This window comes from Topomyia yanbarensis, chromosome 2 (genome assembly GCF_030247195.1).
Source record: "Topomyia yanbarensis strain Yona2022 chromosome 2, ASM3024719v1, whole genome shotgun sequence".
Classification (NCBI taxonomy): domain Eukaryota; kingdom Metazoa; phylum Arthropoda; class Insecta; order Diptera; family Culicidae; genus Topomyia; species Topomyia yanbarensis.
Genome location: NC_080671.1, coordinates 414,469,527 through 414,490,640, shown reverse-complemented (window position 1 = coordinate 414,490,640; position 21,114 = coordinate 414,469,527). Strand labels below are relative to the sequence as shown.

The 21,114-nt window shown below is 40.3% G+C and overlaps 3 protein-coding genes across 4 annotated transcripts in view; all 3 read right to left on the bottom strand.

The window, feature by feature from the left end:
* Positions 1-21,114, bottom strand: part of LOC131685117 (hemicentin-1-like) — a 574,669-nt gene that overhangs the window by 394,993 nt on the left and 158,562 nt on the right. The window lies entirely within an intron of this gene.
* Positions 5,878-6,558, bottom strand: LOC131680904 (uncharacterized). Its single transcript, XM_058961621.1, has one exon. It carries the CDS (start codon positions 6,556-6,558, stop codon positions 5,878-5,880), a length of 681 nt encoding a protein of 226 aa, XP_058817604.1.
* On the bottom strand, positions 6,623-11,057 carry LOC131680903 (uncharacterized). The gene is made up of 2 exons (XM_058961620.1): positions 6,831-11,057; positions 6,623-6,736 (listed from the first exon to the last, which is right to left on the bottom strand). The coding sequence occupies exons 1-2, from the start codon at positions 11,055-11,057 to the stop codon at positions 6,623-6,625; spliced, it is 4,341 nt and encodes a 1,446-aa protein (XP_058817603.1).

Here is a 21,114-nt window from a genome sequence, read left to right as displayed (position 1 = left end):
CTATCGTGTAAAGTAAACAAACATTCTTCTTTCAGCGAACATGCAAGAAAAGTATAAGTGTTGAGAAAAACAGTATCATAGTGAAATATTTCAATCGCCTAACACGACACTGTATTCAGCTTATTATACTTTTGTGTAACAATGTAAAATAAATTGCATGAATAAAGTGTTGTAAGCAAGGATGCAAAATGCCTACCTTTTCTGCGGCTGTAATTTTTCTGCCTACATTCTCATTTCTCTCTTGATGCTGCTGTCATTCGCTAGTGCAGGACGCCCAGCGCTGTACGGCTGCCTGTGTGCAAAGCAGTAACATGACAAAAAACTACTGTCCCCAGTACAGCCACCAGACGCGAGCGGTACAGCTTCTCTTTCCTTATTTTACATTTTTTAATATTTTCAATCGTTTTAATATTTTGATTCAAAAATTACGACAATGAATGCGGCTTATTTACGCCACGGCCGACATCAATGCTTTCGTGTGCGGGCCTCTCCCTTTGACTATGGAGAGAAAAATGTACAAAGCGAGAGAACAAACTTTACTACGCCACACTCTCACCGAGCAGTCGGAGTACAGCAGCAAAACAAAAATGTATTCTACTGCTGTACGGGAAAATGTACTCTGTGTGGCTACCATTCTGACAAGAGCTGTAGTGATGCGTCGCTGTAGCGGGCTGTACGGCTTGTACAAATGTAAATATACCGAAAAAAATGTAGTTTATCGGTACCGTTGGCATCCCTGGTTCTAAGCCACGAAACAATCGGTTTTTCAATTCACTCCACTGTTTAACTCGGTTGAATTCACTCAAAGTTACAGCAAAAACTGTGGGTGCCAGGAACAAAGAAGAGGGAATCATTTTAGGCAGTGTTGCGCATTTCTCTGTACGGGACTCCATAATACCACAAACTCTAGTTCCTGGTATAATAGCTTCATGATGTTCCTGATATAATGAAACTGAACGGAGTCGACTTCCGATTTTGGAAAAAGCTACATTTTTTCTTTCAATGAATATTCCACTCCGCTTACAGATGAATTTGGGAACCTTTGAAATCAATCGATATTATTTGGAGTCTAAGTGCGAATCGTCACGAGATTCGTTCATTTGGTTCGTATTGCTTTCTGCCGGAATGGAAATTACGGTTCTTTGTAATTTTGTTTCTTTTTGCCGTAGGCTTTTGTTATATATTACGACAGACGTTTTGTGCATTCGGTTCGTTTTGTGCATGACCGGTTCGGGGAGGCGTAGAAAGCGAACTGGTAACAGTAACAGCATTCCTATTGAACAAATTGATGTTTCGAAGACAACCATTAACATGCCTACTATTCGATATAAGAAGTGTTCAATTCCTTAGTTATCGCGTAAAGTTGGTTCAAAATTGCTTTCAAAACTATACAAAAAATTACTTGAATCTATCAACATAATCGGAACAATTTGTTTCAATGGCAGGAATGTAAAACAGTCGAAATATAAATTATGATGAATGCACATTGCCGCGACGCCTAACATGCACATCAAAAAATAATAAAATTTAAACGACATGTAAATACGAATGTAAACATACAAAGATTGAATTAAAAATTTGATTGAAAATTACGTTAAAATCAATGCACTCAATAGGAGCATCAAAAGCATAAAATTTTACAGTTTCATTCCTGCAATATTACATGTCATTCATTTTACAGAAATATTCGAATAAAAATACATTGAAGTGCATTGGTTTTCCGTTTAAAGAAATTGTAATTTTCAATCCACGTGTAAAATTATAATAAAATTCGTTGAAGAAAGCAAGACAAGTCGTGTGTATTTATGATGGAACTTAATTTTACATGTTTATTCATGCTCCAAGTATGTGCTCGAAAATAAACTTAAAATTACAAAATATTTTTTTCTGTGGTCCTTGGCCTTTGCCATTTACCCAAAAACTGAGGTTTTGAATTTAGATGGGAGAACTGCTTGTGTGAAACACCGCACAAGAATATTTATAAAAAATATTTACGCTACCAAATGTTTGAGGCTCTTCAAATATCCTCAAACACACTCACATTTGCCGTGACTCATTTAATGAAATCAAGGATAAAGCCAATGTCGATATGTGTAAACACTTTCAAAAGGGTCAAACTTCTTTTTGGGATTTCTTGAACGTTTGTCTTCATGGTGGATTATTTTTTAAAATACGGCAAAAAATCATTATTGGTTTTGTGCCAGTATAAGACTGTCTAGGCCAAATCCGACCAAAAAGACGTCAGGAAGTCACTTTTAGGCACTTCCATTTGGATTTGTTCATATACATATATTCATATACAGATATATGAGATATGACGAAGAAACTAATATTTACCACATCCACAGATCGCTCACCAATCAAGGTTTTGTGGTTGGTTGGCTAAGGTTTGTTGCCTTCCAAATGTTGTATACGTGGTGTACTAAACGTTTGGTTGTTAAAAATAAATTGAAACTTGAATCAAAATGTTGGATTGACGTTTGCACTGATTCAATAGTCATGCAGTGTCTCGTTTTCTGCCGCTCTGATACCGTTCAAACGTCTTGATCACATGGGATACGGTGCAATATGCGATTCTGAGCTGCTACAGATCTATTGTTACCCCCACGCTAAAATGTTATAAGCAAATATTTTTTTGTGAAACTTAGTCTATTAATTTTTTTTATTTTAATCCTAAGCGCGGGGCCCCCAAAATCCTGAGGCCCCGGGCCCTGGCCCAGTGTGCCCATGCGTAAAGACGGTACTGCATTTAAGTATAAGTCTGCTTTGGTACGGTTCGTAATGTATGCAGAACGGACAAGTACAATGCCTGTGTTCTGACCAAGAAGCAGCTCATCAATGAGAAGAACAAAGAATTGATTTTTTATTTACTAAACAACATTGAAACATTTTATATTGGAATATTGGAAAGATTGTAAACTTTGTCCACGAGTCCAACTTCAACGTCTTTGTCTCAAATAACTGTTGTTTCGAGTGGAGAAAAGTGAACTCAGACCTGAACGTAAAAGCCTTATAACAGCAGCTAAGCGCAGGGACAGTGGACTTTTTGTATGGGGTATTATATGTCCATTAGAAGTGCTAGAAATTTGGTCTTCATTGATTGAATCAGAATGTGTATTTTAATATGAATATCTTAAAATAAATTTCCTTAAACTGGTACTTTTACTAAGAAATGGTGGATATTGGAAATTCGATCAGGAGAAGAACCTAAAGCATAAGGCGTGCATAAAACGTTTCGAGTTAATTTATAATTGTTTGAATGTTACGGATTCTCCACTGCGGACCCCGTTTATTACCTGATTAGAAAAATAAATGGGAGTATTTGGATAAAAAGTTCGAAACTATCCGGATTATAATGAGAATGATCTTAGAAACTACTATTTAGAAGAATGGGATAAAAATTAAATTGAATACACACAAAAACTAGTGGTCAGAATTCCAATACGATTGAAAACTTTAATTACGAACAAAAGCTAGTCAAAAAGTATATTTGACTATATTTAGAATCATGATTATTTTTTCGAAAAAATGAGCTTTTATAGTACAAAGATAATTATTGTATCTTCCCTATGCTGTCTAGTAAACTACATAAATAAAATTCTTAATCAATCGAACAACTTCCTAACCTCTCCTGATAGCTTTGGGCATACTATACCAGAAATGTGTTGCCAAAATTTTGTTTTACGTTGTTCGCAGTTCACTTGCTGTAAGTTTTTCTACAATAGACAGTTTTTACTTCCTTCTCAAGATCGGCAGTCTGACGAGCTTACTACTTATAGAAAAGTAAAATAATATTTGGTATTAGAAAAACCTGAGGCTGAAACAAGATAGCACACAAATTTTTTGACTGTTGGCAATTCGTCAGCTTTTGGTTTTTTTATAAGTTGAATGTTTATATTAATATGGAATGAAAACAATAACAATTTACTAAAACTCTTCTGATCTTAAAAAGACTTGAATAGTGCTTTGTTAAACTGCTCTGCTACCAAGTGCCAAGTACCAAATACAAATACAAATTTGTATTTGGTGCTTGACCGGGTGTTTGTTCAGCTGCGAAAAATCTGGATGATTCCAGATAAATCTGGAACATTGGCAACGCTGGTGAACGCTAAACAACTGGCTTACACCGAGTGAAGTCTGGATAGTAAGCACAGAGGTTCTGCTTGCCGACGAGGAATGTGAACCGAAACCAAACGCCTGGTACTATGTAAATTTCTCAAATGGGAATAAAATTTGGATGAGATTTTTTTTTTTGGATTTTAGTGTTTAACTAGTGCTAATTTGGTGCTGGTTTGGACTTATCTAACTAGCGTTAACCCATTATATCCCAGGGTTTTCTAAACTGAACCAAATGAAATGATATCTTCAATTTCACTAAAAAATCTATCCAAGATTATGAGAAACACAAAATCACCGCTTAAAATGGTTTTGAAAATGAAAATATCTCATGTCGAAATTTTAATACGCTCAAATAAAAACAACAAATTTTAAGCTGTTTCACATATTTCTTGGGATTTTCTGACAACCATCACTTCTTTTACAGCTGTGGTAAGGTCTTGTCACATAATGGGATGATAAGCACTAATTCGAACAATAAAATTCAATTAAATGAGTTTCTCATGCCCCAACTATGCACGGTTCAAACAAAAAATGACAAAAAACGACAGCTGTCTTGTTTCAAAAAGAAATACGAGGTGTAATATTCCCATTAGTGCAATTAAATGCAGTTAGTTGTCGAAATTATACTGTAAATAGGAGTTTAACGATGCAGAGTTCTGCGTGTGAAATTTCATGGGCTAGGATATAATGGGTTAAGATGGTGTTAGTTACTGGCAAGGAGAATTCAAAACACTAAAGACCATACTTTATGTTGAGTATTGTGTCTTTATGCACAAAGATATGGTTTTCGTAACACGCAGCTAGAAACCTGGTTTTGGGCAGTCGATAAGTTCTACAATAAAAAAAACTGCAAGCTAAACTACGTTCTTGTTTTAGTATTTTTCTTAAAGCAGTTTTAATTGTGTTCCGGAGTGCAAAGGCATTGCCGACAAAAATGCAAATGGAACTGTTATATTTAATGAGCAGGTCAGTCCATTCATCTTTGATCAGATATCCATTTCCGATATACTGAGGACTTTTTTGTTTAGTATGGTTTTAATCATAACGTCATTCGCCTACTACACTACAGAGCAACAGTTTATATATTTTGACACCATTGCACCTACACTACTCAACTTTTTTCAAAACTGTCAAAATAATACACCAATAAAAATCTGCTTTGAATTGACCCATTTCGGTCAAATGACCCATTTCGGTCAAATGACGCATTTCGGTCAAATGACCCATTTCGGTCAAATAACCCATTTCGGTCAAATGACCCATTTCGGTCAAATGATCCATTTCGGTCAAATGATCCATTTCGGTCAAATGATCCATGATCCGAGATTGGCCTTCTCGGACGGAGATGGTGTAGGCTTCGGATGTTGGGGTGATAAATACCTCTCTTGTGGATTTATTAATTACACCTTTATTTCACGGGGTACAACGAACAACTGATTTATTTAATCTACCTACATCTACACGACCAATGTCATCACATGCATACATACATAACATATAAAATCTCTTCATCGACAAACAATATTATAGTGACTTAAAATTAAGGTAGTATCACTCCGATAAAGAAACGTGTGAGGAACAGGGCCGTCCATAAACATCCCCGCACCCCTGAAGTAACTTCCACTTCAGTTGCATTCTGCCCTTCAATCAATTAGGATTATCCTCAGAGATTGCTGACAATAGGCATAATTTCTCCACTGGACGTACGTATAATCCATCGGCTGTCTTAAGTGTCACCACACGAGTAATCCCATCTGGTCAGGGATGCACTTCCTGGATACGACCGAGTGACCACCGATAAGGTGGAGAGTTATCATCTCGCAAAACTACTAAACGTCCTACATCTATGGGCACTGGAGGTTTCCAACGCTTCATACGTCCTTGCAACTGAGATAGGTACTCAGATTTCCATCGGGTCCAAAAGTGTTGCAACCTTTGCTGAACTGCTTGCCACTGTCGAAGACGTCCTAGGGGAACAGCACTATAATCCCGATCAGGAGCAGCCTGTAGAGATGCTCCAATAAGGAAATGACCCGGAGTTAACGGCTCCAAATCAGTAGGGTCATCAGAGAGTGCTGTCATTGGCCGCGAGTTGAGACAACCTTCAACTTGCATGAGTAACGTTTGCAAGTCCTCAAATGAAACCGGAGTCTGGCCAAGAACCTTTAGAAGATGAGTTTTGGCGGAGCGAACGGCTGCCTCCCATAACCCTCCAAAGTGAGGTGCGCTGGGCGGGTTGAAGTGCCAGTGTATTCCTTCGACAGCGCATTCCTTGGCAATTGGCTCATGGTACTCCTTCGTTCGTAAATTCCGTATAAGTTCCGACAATTGATTCCGTGCCCCAACAAAATTTCGCCCATTGTCAGAGTACATATCAGATGGTTTTCCTCGTCGCGAAATAAACCGACGAAAGGCTTGAATGAACCGTTCAGAAGACATGTCCGATACCAGTTCTAAATGAACCGCTCTTGTTGCCATGCATACGAAGAGTGAAACGTAAGCCTTAATCGCGGTCCTGGTCGATAGTAAACTGGGCCAAAATAATCAACACCTGTCTTAGTAAAAGGTCGAGATGGTGTGACGCGAGCAGACGGCAGATCACCCATAAACTGCTGGACTGTCGTTGGGCGAAAACGAAAACAAGTGATACAGCTATGCACAACAGTTTTCGCCAAATTACGCCCACCCAAAGGCCAGAAGCGAAGGCGTACTGTCGCAAGAAGTAATTGAGGCCCCGCATGCAGTAATCGCTGATGATAATGCAACAGCAACAACCGTGTGAAATGGTGTCGTGCAGGTAACACGGCCGGATGTTTCGCTTCTTCTGTTTGCCTCGAATGAGTAAGCCTTCCACCCACTCGAATAACTTGGTCCTCCTTCGAGATGAATGGGTTGAACCATTTTATCCTCGACGAACGCGATACGCCTTCACCCTTTTGCAACATTTTCCATTCGCCTTCGAATGCTGCTTGTTGAATTCGTCGAATTAGTGTCCATTCCGCCTGTTTCAGCTCTTCACTGGTCAGGAAACCAACTTGCAAGTTCGTTCCGTCCACCTTATTCTTCAGGTTCTTGAAGTACCGACACCAGTATGCTGTCTTTCTTATGAGATCAGTATAGTTGGAGAACGATTGGAAGTATCTTATGTAAAAATCACCATCTTCTACCACCCCTAGTGCCACAACTGTACGCTTCCTTTCAGCTTCTATACTCTGTGTCTTGGGCAGTTTCGGCTGATCTGGCCATTTGGAGGGTTCGTTCACCCAGCTCGGCCCATGCCACCAGAGCATGCTGAGAACTAATTCTTCTGGAAACATACCCCGCGATATTAAATCCGCCGGATTTTGAATACCTGGTACATGGCACCACCGAGCAGTTTCTGTGAGACTCTGAATTTTTGAAACCCGGTTAGCTACAAAGGTTGTCCATGTGGTGGGAACAGATTTCAACCATTGTAAAACCGTCGTGGAGTCAGTCCAAAAATATACTCGTCCTTCAAACCTCGTTGCTGCCCTAACCTTATCGAATAATTCTGCTGCAATTAGGGCCCCACATAACTCCAACCTTGGAAGGGATTGACTCTTCAGGAGAGCAACCCTTGACTTTGAAGCCATCAATGAAACCATTACCTGTCCAGATTCGTCTACGCTTTTCAAATAAAGACATGCTCCATACGCCTTCTCGCTGGCATCGCAGAAAACGTGAATTTCCTGCTCAATCATTTTGGGTAGCATTACGCAACGAGCAATGCGTATACCTGCCAGAGCTGGCAATTGAGCGTGGAATCTCCTCCAATTTAATTCTACCGCAGCTGGGAGGAAGTCGTCCCATTCTAACCGATCGCTGTTTTCGCCAGGGAGGGTCCAAAGGAGTTGCATAAATAGCTTGGCCATTGTTACTGTGGCCCCAACCAATCCCAATGGGTCAAAAAGAGCCGCTATTATGGAGAGCACCTTCCGCTTCGTAAGCCTTTCTGTAACCTCCACCAAGGGAACATTAAAATGAAGCTTCAATGAATCGCTACTAGGGAGCCAGATGAGCCCAAGTGTTCTCACTTCCGGATCAGGGTCCAACTCTACTGCGGTGTTCTGTATCGCCATATCTTCCTTGGGTATGTCCTGAAGAGCGGCAGGACAATTAGAGGCCCATTTCCTAAGGTGGAATCCTCCTTTATCCATCATAGAAACTAGTTGTCTGCATAATTCGGAAGCCGAATCCATGTCGTCAGCTCCCGAAATAAGATCATCCATATACACGTCCTCTCGGGCAGATTTAGATGTAAGAGGGTATTTGTGTGCTTCATCTATCGTTAGTTGTTGCAGGGCTCTAGTAGCTAGGTATGGCGCCGGTTTAGTACCATATGTAACCGTTGTCAGCTCGTACGTGGATGGGGGTTCCTTCGAATCGAATCGCCAAAGTATGTTCTGCAACCATCTATCATCCGATGCTACGATAACTTGACGAAACATCTTTTCGACATCGGCAATAACCATGATCTGACGTGTTCGACATCTAAATATTATTGAGCGAAGATCATCCTGAATGACCGGTCCAGCTACCAAGCCATCATTCAACGAAATCCCTGTAGCGGTCTTACAGGATGCGTCAAAGACCACCCTGACTTTGGTAGTTGTACTGCTTTCTTTCACGACGGGGTGATGTGGCAAGAAGACTCGATTGATCTGACAATCTTCGTTGACATTCACCTTTTTCATATGTCCCAATTTCAGGTACTCCATCAGGAACTCGTCGTATCTTTTCCGAAGAATCGGATCCTTTCCTAAACGCCGTTCCAATCCTTGCAGTCTTTTGAATGCGGTTTCCTTGGATTCACCTAGTTTCGCAATGACCTTCTCATCCTTCGGTAACGTGACTATATACCTTCCATCCAAAGCTCTTTTGACTGTACTTGAAAATTGTTCTTCGCATCGTGCTTCTTGTGGTGACATCCTTTCAGCCAACCCGATCTCCTCGCAGGACCAAAATCGGGGTAGAAGCTCCTCCAAAGTTGCGGTTGTTGCCGTATTGCAGACTCTGGGCGAATTGTAGGATAGTGTGTTGTACTCTCCAGCTACAACCCAACCGAAGACAGAATCAATCAGTTTCGGTAACCGTTCGCCCAATTCAATAGACTGTCCAACACTAAAGAAATCGAAAAACGAACCACCGCCTAAAATTAAATCGACTGGCTTGGATCGATTAAACTCCGAATCGGAAAGCTTCAGATGCGTAGGAATATTCCATCCATTTATATCAATGTCCGAAATGGGAAGTTTCACCGTGATTTTTGGAAGTACCAGTAATGCCAGTGATTTGGTGAAGTCCTGAGTTCTGGATGAAATAGTCAACTGAACTTCGTATTTGGCCATTATTTCCGATTGACCAATTCCTACCACAGGGACCTGCACCCTGTTTTGATGAAGTTTAAATCGTTGACAAAGGCGACGAGAAACGAAATTGCATTGAGACCCTGAGTCAAGTAATGCCCTTGCAGTGATGCTGACTCCCGCATCGTCCTTTATCGTTATCATCGCAGTTGCTAACAAAACCCTTGGTGTAGGAATCCGTGAGCTGCAGGTAGCAGAAAGCACACTGCTATCGACCGCCACATGAGCTAGCCTTGTTTCTGAAGCGTCCCCTGAGTCCGATTTTCCGGAGGCCACGTCCTCAGACTCTGCATTATTCTTCGTTCTACTATCGCTATGCGCCTTGAAGCATACTATGGTGTGATGCCGGGCCTTGCATTTCCTGCATGACACTTTTGAATTACAGTCCTTAGCTTGGTGGCCTTTGTGGAAACAGTTTCGACACAGAGCGTGAGTTCGCAGCACACCTTCTCTTTCTGAAACTGCCATTTGCCCGAAGACCTTACATTTATATAGCGGGTGATTTTCTGAACAAACCGAACATCTAAAACTGGTCTGCTGAACAGCGCTATAACTGGCACGTGGCTGTTGAGACGGGCGCTGCTTATACATTGGTTGTGAGGTGTCATGCCGCTGGTCCAACCCTTTGGATGGCAACGCTTCTAGCACACGTACCCGACGAGCCAGAAAGTCGGTGAGATCCTTGAGCGACTCCGAGTCCTTCGATGAAGTATGCTCTTCCCAACTCCTACGAGTGCTGCTATCTAGTTTTGAACTTAGAATATGCAAGAGCAAAAGATCCTTATAGTCGGCGGGCTGTACCAACTGATCTAATGTTTTAAGAATTCTTTCGAAGTTTTCCAGCAACGTGTGCAACTCTCCAGCTGACTCCTTCTTTAACAATTGCAAATCGAAAATGCCCTGAATCTGTTTCCGCTTGATGACCTTGAGGTTGGAGTACCTTTTAACTAGGAGTTCCCATGCTGTTATATAGTTTGCAGAGGTGATCGGTAGTGCTTCGATTACAGACAATGCCTCACCCTGCAACTGACTACGTAAATAATGCAGCTTTTCTACATCAGGCAAATACGCCTGCCAATGAATCAAGGAAGTGTACAGGTCTCTAAAACTAATCCATTCATCGATGTTCCCGCTAAATTTTGGCAGCGTTATTTGCGGAAGACGGGCATGCGGAGTAGAACCATGAGAAAAGGAGGTGTTTGTGCGAGTGGTTTGATCCAGAATTGGTGTGTCCTGCAACATTTTATGCTTATCCATGAGGAATGATTTGTCATCGTAAAACTGGTTTTCGTACAGGCTCCGCTCCTCCATTATTGACGATGGGTCCGTATGAAAGTCACTGTGCGATAAGACCTCATTGATGGTGTCGTTGATTTGCTCCCACAGGATGTCGAGGCGTTCCAAACGCACTTGTACATCACTCGCTGTGACATGTTCGTTGAATCGTTCCACAAAGCTGTGTATGTTGTCGAATGATGTCTGTAGACCCTTCAGACGCGTAGTGACGGTTCGCAATGCTGATCCTTTTTTAGACGCTGTTGATTTTGACATCTTCCGACAAGCTCGAATAACCAGAAAGGAAACGAATCGTTGTAGTATCGATCTTTTATCCTAGCTTCGACAAGGACATATACAATGTAGCACTTACTTTCAAAAAAGAGTGATCCCACGAAGTCCCTTGCCGACACTGCAGCAATGATGGCGCATATACTTCGCAATTGTAACAGTGTAATCCAGCAGGTAATTTTGATAGAGAACGATTGCTTCCCTGAGCAGAATTGGCTTTCCGTAGATGATGTACAGAGAATTCCAAGTGTATAAGCCGTAGTGAACCAGAAAGAAACTATAGTATCGAATTGTTCACCCAAGCCTCGGCTGGGCATATACAGTGTAAATTTTACCTCATCAAAGATGAAACCATGCGATGTCCCAAGCCGACCAAAACTTATGGTGATGTTTTGAGGCATTCAATATTTGCAGCACGATAAGCCTCCTCTTGTGCGATGCTCAAATAAGCTAAAATTGGGTTAGCTGTTGTTCCCGCCGTAACCGTAGCGTCCCCGACGCTTAAAGCCGAAAGCAATGGCGGTGTCTCGTATACCACAATTCGGAAAACTCGAAACGAGATGGCCGACCAACATCCAAGCGTTAGCCAAATGCACTGGTTCTGGTACCTCGGTTCCTTCAACCATCCGGTTCGAAGGACCATATGATCCGAGATTGGCCATCTCGGACGGAGATGGTGTAGGCTTCGGATGTTGGGGTGATAAATACCTCTCTTGTGGATTTATTAATTACACCTTTATTTCACGGGGTACAACGAACATCTGATTTATTTAATCTACCTACATCTACACGACCAATGTCATCACATGCATACATACATAACATATAAAATCTCTTCATCGACAAACAATATTATAGTGACTTAAAATTAAGGTAGTATCACTCCGATAAAGAAACGTGTGAGGAACAGGGCCATCCATAAACAATCCATTTCGGTCCAATGACCCATTTCGGTCAAATGACCAATTTCGGTCAAATGACCATTTTCGGCCAAATGACCCATTTCGGCCAAATAACCCATTTCGGTCAAATGACCAATTTCGGTCAAATGACCAATTTCGGTCAAATGACCAATTTCGGTCAAATGACCAATTTCGGTCAAATGACCCATTTCGGCCAAATGACCCATTTCGGTCAAATGACCCATTTCGGTCAAATGACCCATTTCGGTCAAATGACCCATTTCGGTCAAATGATCCATTTCGGTCAAATGATCCATTTCGGTCAAATGATCCATTTCGGTCAAATGACCCATTTCGGTCAAATGACCAATTTCGGTCAAATGACCCATTTCGGTCAAATGACCAATTTCGGTCAAATGACCCATTTCGGCCAAATGACCCATTTTGGTCAAATGACCCATTTCGGTCAAATGACCCATTTCGGTCAAATTACCCATTTCGGTCAAATTACCCATTTCGGTCAAATGACCCATTTCGGTCAAATGATCCATTTCGGTCAAATGATCCATTTCGGTCAAATGATCCATTTCGGTCAAATGACCCATTTCGGTCAAATGACCAACTTCGGTCAAATGACCAATTTCGGTCAAATGACCAATTTCGGCCAAATGACCCATTTTGGCCAAATGACCCATTTCGGTCAAATGACCCATTTCGGTCAAATGACCCATTTCGGTCAAATGACCCATTTCGGTCAAATGATCCATTTCGATCAAATGATCCATTTCGGTCAAATGATCCATTTCGGTCAAATGAACCATTTCGGTCAAATGACCCATTTCGGTCCAATGACCCATTTCAGTCAAATGACCCATTTCGGTCAAATGACCCATTTCGGCCAAATAACCCATTTCGGTCAAACAACCCATTTCGGTCAAATGACCCATTTCGGTCAAATGACCCATTTCGGTCAAATGACCCATTTCGGTCAAATGACCCATTTCGGTCAAATGACCCATTTCGGCCAAATGACCCATTTCGGTCAAATAACCCATTTCGGTCAAATGACCCATTTCGATCAAATGACCCATTTCGGTTAAATGACCCATTTCGGTCAAATGACCCATTTCGGTCAAATGACCCATTTCGGTCAAATGACCCATTTCGGTCAAATGACCCATTTCGGTCAAATGACCCATTTCGGCCAAATGACCCATTTCGGTCAAATGACCCATTTCGGTCAAATGACCCATTTCGGTCAAATGACCCATTTCGGTCAAATGACCTATTTCGGTCAAATGACCCATTTCGGTCATGGGTCATTTGACCGAAATGGGTCATTTGACCAAAATGGGTAAAATGACCCATTTCGGTCAAATGACTTATTTCGGTCAAATGACCCATTTCGGCCAAATGACCCATTTCGGTAAAATGACCCATTTCGGTAAAATGACCCATTTCGGTCAAATGAGCCATATCGGTCAAATGACCCATTTCGGTCAAATGACCCATTTCGGTCAAATGACCCATTTCGGTCAAATGACCCAATTTGGACAAATGACCCATTTCGGTCAAATGACTTATTTCGGTCAAATGACCCATTTCGGTCAAATGACCCATTTCGGTCAAATGACCCATTTCGGTCAAATGACCCGTTTCGGTCAAATGATCCATTTCGGTCAAATGGCCCATTTCGGTCAAATGGCCCATTTCGGTAAAATGAACCGTTTCGGTCAATCGACCCATTTCGGTCAAATGACCCATTTCGGTGAAATGACTATTCAATTTACTAAACTTTATTTTAAGTGTATGTAGCACCGTACCACTAGCTCCAATATGAGTGCTTCAAATCCACAATGAAATATGTCAAAACAGGAAGCCACCCTTTTTCAACCTGATTTTGGGGAACGTTTGGGGAACGTTTATGTTACCGAACTCTAATGCGATAACTTCTCGCAGGGTTTTAGCATTTCATCAGTTTCAAATTAGTTTTACATGCTATTTCGCCGCTGATTCGTTTCTATCCTACCAGAGCGTAGTCTATCAAATGACAGATTTGACGAGAATTTTAATTTAGCTCAACTGTTGATATTAACCGGAGGCAATGATTCTATCATAAACCGCTTGTGTTACAGTAGGGAATTTCATTAGAAATCATTTTCGAAATACACAGATTGGTTTCCAATTACGCGACGATCAAAGTAATGCGACCGGACTCTGGGCAGTATTTGAATGACACGAATGGTAAAGCCACGTACGATTCAGACTTGCTACTTTTTTGCTTTAGTCTGCTGGTATTATATTTGAACTCGACATTGTACCTTTCGGCTGTTTCCCTAGTCAGGGTCAAACGGTTGGCATTTAGACAGAGAGCGTGGAAATTGGATACACAGACAATGTGCCGGAACGTAATGTTGAAAGTCACAGCTTAGCGCAAATTATGTCCTTCATTGGCGGGTGAGCAAGAAGCTAATTAGTGTCATTTTCCGACATGACAGGTGCTTTGCCCTGCATGTAATTTAACGTAGGAGGTGAGTTCGCTTTGAAGTGGTCTTTAATTTAATTTTTGTATAATTAAATTATCGTGTCTGCTTTGATTTTTATTTAGTTTGAAATATTATATTATTAAAGTACTACATCGCACTAATAATATAACGACAAATTTTAAACCACTTTTACGATAGATCGATTGATGTTTTTGCTACTCCAAACGATGAAACAGTGGAGACGACTCAAAACGACCATAAATAAAAATAAAAATAAAAGTGCAATATGGACGCCGCTTTGGATTACCCACTCACATTCTAAGCCAGGGATGGGGAAAACTTTGCGCTTCCATTTTCGCATAAAACCCCCGTGCTGCGTTGACAATTCTCGCTTGCCACTTGGCAAAAGTACCTCCCACCGATACCGCTTTTGAACCACTCTGACTGCTGCTGAGCACAAGTTGATCGCCCTCGATGACAGCAAAAAAAAACAACCCGAACTCGGATACGCTCAGGAAAACGAAACGCGCGCGCCATGTGGGAGCTTTATTTTTGCTGGCGTTTGCAAGCATGCAACTTCCCAATAAAAGCAGGATTTCAACCGCTCATCGCGCCCCCAATGTGAAATAAGTGGTGTAAGCTCGGCATGCGGGCGATTGTGTTTGCGCGCCCACATGTGTATGTGTGTGTGCGCGCATATGGGTGACACTTCGATTTGCCCGTTTGTTCCGGTTTGCCGGTCTCCCGCTGTACTGGGGAACGCCTTCGACGAGGACAACGCATAAATTCACTGTTAACGCTAATGCAATAAAAAATCGAATGGCATTATCGACCCGGAGAGTGCCGGTTTGCCCGGTAGGGACTTTCGGTTGTATAGGAAAAATGAAGTGGTAGAAGCTCGACGGAGGTCACGCAAGATCGGTTCGAATTGTTACGATTCGGGGCTACATCTCAATCGACAGGATGGAGTCTACTGGGTGGAAGTAGTTTGTGACTTTCGGAGTTGTTTTTCGTGTGACTATTCAAATTGAGAGAGCAGACAGCTTTGATAATCGTCGAAGCTTAGGGAAATAAGAGTGCCACACGAATCACCGCACAAAGCGTAAGCCATTGTGATCAAACTAAGATGGAGTAATGTTTGTTAAATATATATTAAATAGAGATGGAGAAAAAAGTATGTTGATACTTTATTGTGTGAAAGGATATTGATTACATAGCTTCAATTAGAAATCATTCGAAAACTACTGCGGACCGTTACCAAACGGAATGAAAATAGTCTCATCTCCTATCCTACGAGAAATGTGAAAAGGTAAATGTACATCGATGAATCGATCAGACACAGCTATATTGCCAGTATGTAAAGTGTGTTCATTACGTTCGCTGCTGGAATGTAATGAAGTGATTACTAATTTCCCATCCTATACGATGGTACACCGGGGAACGGATGGACACATCCTTCTCGATTCAGTCTTCAGTCTCTATACCAACGCAGTGATTGATTGTGTCAACTCATTTGAAGATGCTCAGGCAAATACAGGAATGGTAAGCCCTATTTGCTTTTAATTAGAAAATGGCCTATCACGATACATGATCAGTCAACCTTCGTTAATTTACTTTAAAGCAAAAATAGGACAGTAAAAGAAGTACTCCGCCGAGTGGCAGATGCTCCAAAAGCCTGAATCACATTCTACGCATAAATCCTTATTAATTTCCATAAATGACACCTGCAGTCCATTGTTCCTGCGCATCACGTCCGATCGCAAAATTTTAACGCAGATCCCGAAAAGTTATTCAACATCCCCTCCCAACCCCATGCGTCAATGTCGTGTGCCTGTCGTCAACGGTTTTATGCGAACTTTGCCAGTCGGCACTTTCGAACATCCATAAAACCGACAGCTGCGCTTGGATACTGGCTCCCGGGCTCCTCTCACGTTCAAGGGCAATTTATTTGCCATCATTCACACTCCCTTTCCGGTCGAACCCCCTTACCGTAACACCTCGTCACCGCAAGCAACACTCGATTGGGAAACAAGTGGCATGCGGTAGCCACGTTGCCCCGATCAAAGTAACCGCGTTGGAAACTTTTTCTCTCTTGCACTTAAAAAAATTGGAAACAGAAAAAAAAACACACTCGTAAAAGTAATGGCAAACTTATTGATGTCGGTTTATCGGTAAACAATAAAAATTTACGAATCATGGCTGGCGGTGCACATTTTGCTCGTTCGAACGACGGGTGCCTCGGGTGGCAAGGAGCAGCCATGCTGTATCGTACAATGTCGAATGTCTGTATAAGTTAACGACCTGATTTCCCACGGTTCTGAACCCGACGACGGCGCGACGTGGGTCGGTGATCCGTAATAGCGGATTATTGATTGTCGATGAAATGCACTTGGCACACAATGTTATGTGTCTTTCCTTGTATTGAAAACTAATGTCAATTATGTTCGTAACGATAATAGTAATAGTTGATAGAGTAATGAAATGGCACAATATAGTGAACCACAGAATTTTTTCCAGATCTTTTGGAGAGCATGTTCCAATCCAGGAAATTAATTCAGCCGCAGAAAATGCTCATCTCTGCAATATCGGTAATTTTGCTCCTAATTTTTTTTTTAGGGTTGTCTTACTGGAGCTGTAGAGCTAGAGTCTAGGCAAGGCTCCCGGTCAGAGTCACTCACTACAATTGCAGACGAGACATAAAATTTCACCCACTAAAACACTACTTAAGGTCAATCGCAGTGATCCGTGATTCTGGGTGTGATATTCATTGTATGGTTCAGATATATGCGGGCGTAGGGACCTCACGATCGCGTGTATCATCGCGAAGTTCTCGAGCATTTGTTCGTTAACGTGTTCGATCGCATCCCAAGTAGCATTTCTAGTTTTATAGCACACTACAAGTTTTAAAGATGGCTTCAAGAGTACCATAAAACCTTAATTGTTACAAGGGGGAGGTGTTTGTATGTCGCGTGTGCTAGCGAGTATGTAACTTCTCGTGTATAAATTCTATTTTATAACCGTGTGTCCATTCGCCTATTCGCGTGTGACTTGGACGGTTCCGCGCGGACCGTGCATCTGATACTTAATTTTCGGTGTACGGTTCAGATGCTAGAAGAGAGTAAGTTCTTCCACTTCACTAGAGTTCCCGGTCATGTCGCCATGGAACGTGTTGTCATCCGTCATTTTTTATTAATCAAACTGAAGGCATGGACTTAGGATGCTAGGGGCCGAGTAGAGACATCCGGACGTAACCGATTCATTATCGCGCGAACATGTGGGTTCACTCTTGAGAGCGTGTTTGGAAATTTCACTTAGTTACAGGGGCCTTTTCATGTTTGCGAGATCGCGGGCAAACGTGTGCGGGGATGATCGCGAAGGGCTCGAACGTTTGTATGTTAACGTGTTTGTCGCTTGCACTAACGTGAATGTAACTTCACGTGCTTAAATTAGATTTTATAACCATGTGGCCATTTGTATATTCGCGCGCGGATCGTGAATCTGAGTGAATGAGTTCCCCCATATCACGAGTTCCCAGTCATGTCGCCATGGACCGTGTTGTCTTGTAAATATGAGCGTCATTTTTTTGTTTGGTCCAACTAGACGTATGAAGCTAGGCTGCTAGGACCGAAAGTAGAGACTTCTGGATATAATCGAGCAACTGGTGGGTTAATGCTCGAGACCGCGTTTGAAAATTTATAGGTGCTACAAAGTTCACTTAATTACCGAGGTGTTTTAATGTTGGTGATATCGCGGGCGTAGGTATGTGTGGATGATGGCAATTGCATGTTCACGATTGTGACTAAATTTGTGTTATTGCGAAGGCAACGAGCGTTTGTACGCTTGGAATGGGAGAGATTGTGAGTGTATATGAGATAATATGCAATTAATTTTGCTATTGTGTTATGAATCTAGTTTAAGATGTAGCAAAAAAAGAAATAAACATGTCATGCCGAATAAATAAAAAAGTTGCAAACAGATTAATTAGAAGTGTACAAAGGTGTATTACTTTTGGTACACGAGCGCTGGAAAAGAAAACAAATAGAAGTATAACAAAAACCAACTAATGAAGCAAGAGAAAACAGCACATGTAACATGCAAATAAACTACTTGAACTCGTCGAAATGCCAGCGAATGATGTTTACTTACCATTAACGACAAATGCATTCCGTTAGAAGTTTTTCGTGCTATGCTGACTGGGAATGGATGATTCACGTGCGTCGGTAAATTAATAGTACCTAAATTCATCCAATCCGATCTTCCCGAATGAATCGAATCGAATGCACGAAATGAACGCCGGTAAACGCCATTCCCTGACACAACTGTCACGAATACTTAGACGAACGCATACACAAACAGACAAACAACTAGCATATAACAATTGTATACTAGTACTAAAAACTAAAGTTATTACTAAAATAACACAAATAGGCTTCTAATTTAACATTTCATTAATTAGCCTATGTACGATAACGAAGTCGACACACAATGACCCACTCTACAAGCCGTGCCCACCAACACTGTCATCAAGCTGTGGAACAATCCCACCAGTCGGCGAGACCAGAAATCAGAAATCCGAAATCAGAAATCAGAAATCAGAAATCAGAAATCAGAAATCAGAACTCAGAAATCAGAAATCAGAAATCAGAAATCAGAAATCAGAAATCAGAAATCAGAAATCAGAAATCAGAAATCAGAAATCAGAAATCAGAAATCAGAAATCAGAAATCAGAAATCAGAAATCAGAAATCAGAAATCAGAAATCAGAAATCAGAAATCAGAAATCAGAAATCAGAAATCAGAAATCAGAAATCAGAAATCAGAAATCAGAAATCAGAAATCAGAAATCAGAAATCAGAAATCAGAAATCAGAAATCAGAAATCAGAAATCAGAAATCAGAAATCAGAAATCAGAAATCAGAAATCAGAAATCAGAAATCAGAAATCAGAAATCAGAAATCAGAAATCAGAAATCAGAAATCAGAAATCAGAAATCAGAAATCAGAAATCAGAAATCAGAAATCAGAAATCAGAAATCAGAAATCAGAAATCAGAAATCAGAAATCAGAAATCAGAAATCAGAAATCAGAAATCAGAAATCAGAAATCAGAAATCAGGAATCAGAAATCAGAAATCAGAAATCAGAAATCAGAAATCAGAAATCAGAAATCAGAAATCAGAAATCAGAAATCAGAAATCAGAAATCAGAAATCAGAAATCAGAAATCAGAAATCAGAAATCAGAAATCAGAAATCAGAAATCAGAAATCAGAAATCAGAAATCAGAAATCAGAAATCAGAAATCAGAAATCAGAAATCAGAAATCAGAAATCAGAAATCAGAAATCAGAAATCAGAAATCAGAAATCAGAAATCAGAAATCAGAAATCAGAAATCAGAAATCAGAAATCAGAAATCAGAAATCAGAAATCAGAAATCAGAAATCAGAAATCAGAAATCAGAAATCAGAAATCAGAAATCAGAAATCAGAAATCAGAAATCAGAAATCAGAAATCAGAAATCAGAAATCAGAAATCAGAAATCAGAAATCAGAAATCAGAAATCAGAAATCAGAAATCAGAAATCAGAAATCAGAAATCAGAAATCAGAAATCAGAAATCAGAAATCAGAAATCAGAAATCAGAAATCAGAAATCAGAAATCAGAAATCAGAAATCAGAAATCAGAAATCAGAAATCAGAAATCAGAAATCAGAAATCAGAAATCAGAAATCAGAAATCAGAAATCAGAAATCAGAAATCAGAAATCAGAAATCAGAAATCAGAAATCAGAAATCAGAAATCAGAAATCAGAAATCAGAAATCAGAAATCAGAAATCAGAAATCAGAAATCAGAAATCAGAAATCAGAAATCAGAAATCAGAAATCAGAAATCAGAAATCAGAAATCAGAAATCAGAAATCAGAAATCAGAAATCAGAAATCAGAAATCAGAAATCAGAAATCAGAAATCAGAAATCAGAAATCAGAAATCAGAAATCAGAAATCAGAAATCAGAAATCAGAAATCAGAAATCAGAAATCAGAAATCAGAAATCAGAAATCAGAAATCAGAAATCAGAAATCAGAAATCAGAAATCAGAAATCAGAAATCAGAAATCAGAAATCAGAAATCAGAAATCAGAAATCAGAAATCAGAAATCAGAAATCAGAAATCAGAAATCAGAAATCAGAAATCAGAAATCAGAAATCAGAAATCAGAAATCAGAAATCAGAAATCAGAAATCAGAAATCAGAAATCAGAAATCAGAAATCAGAAATCAGAAATCAGAAATCAGAAATCAGAAATCAGAAATCAGAAATCAGAAATCAGAAATCAGAAATCAGAAATCAGAAATCAGAAATCAGAAATCAGAAATCAGAAATCAGAAATCAGAAATCAGAAATCAGAAATCAGAAATCAGAAATCAGAAATCAGAAATCAGAAATCAGAAATCAGAAATCAGAAATCAGAAATCAGAAATCAGAAATCAGAAATCAGAAATCAGAAATCAGAAATCAGAAATCAGAAATCAGAAATCAGAAATCAGAAATCAGAAATCAGAAATCAGAAATCAAAAATCAGAAATCAGAAATCAAAAATCAGAAATCAGAAATCAGAAATCAAAAATCAAAAATCAGAAATCAGAAAACAAAGATCAA

Bases quoted from the DNA above. Each gene is read 5' to 3' on its own strand.
- LOC131680904 (XM_058961621.1), bottom strand. From the start codon at position 6,558: ATGTCTTCTGAACGGTTCATTCAAGCCTTTCGTCGGTTTATTTCGCGA.
- LOC131680903 (XM_058961620.1), bottom strand. From the start codon at position 11,057: ATGTCAAAATCAACAGCGTCTAAAAAAGGATCAGCATTGCGAACCGTC. The intron at 6,737-6,830 runs GTACGCCTTCGC...GCCCAACGACAG, and splicing joins CTCAATTACTTCTTGCGACA to TCCAGCAGTTTATGGGTGAT.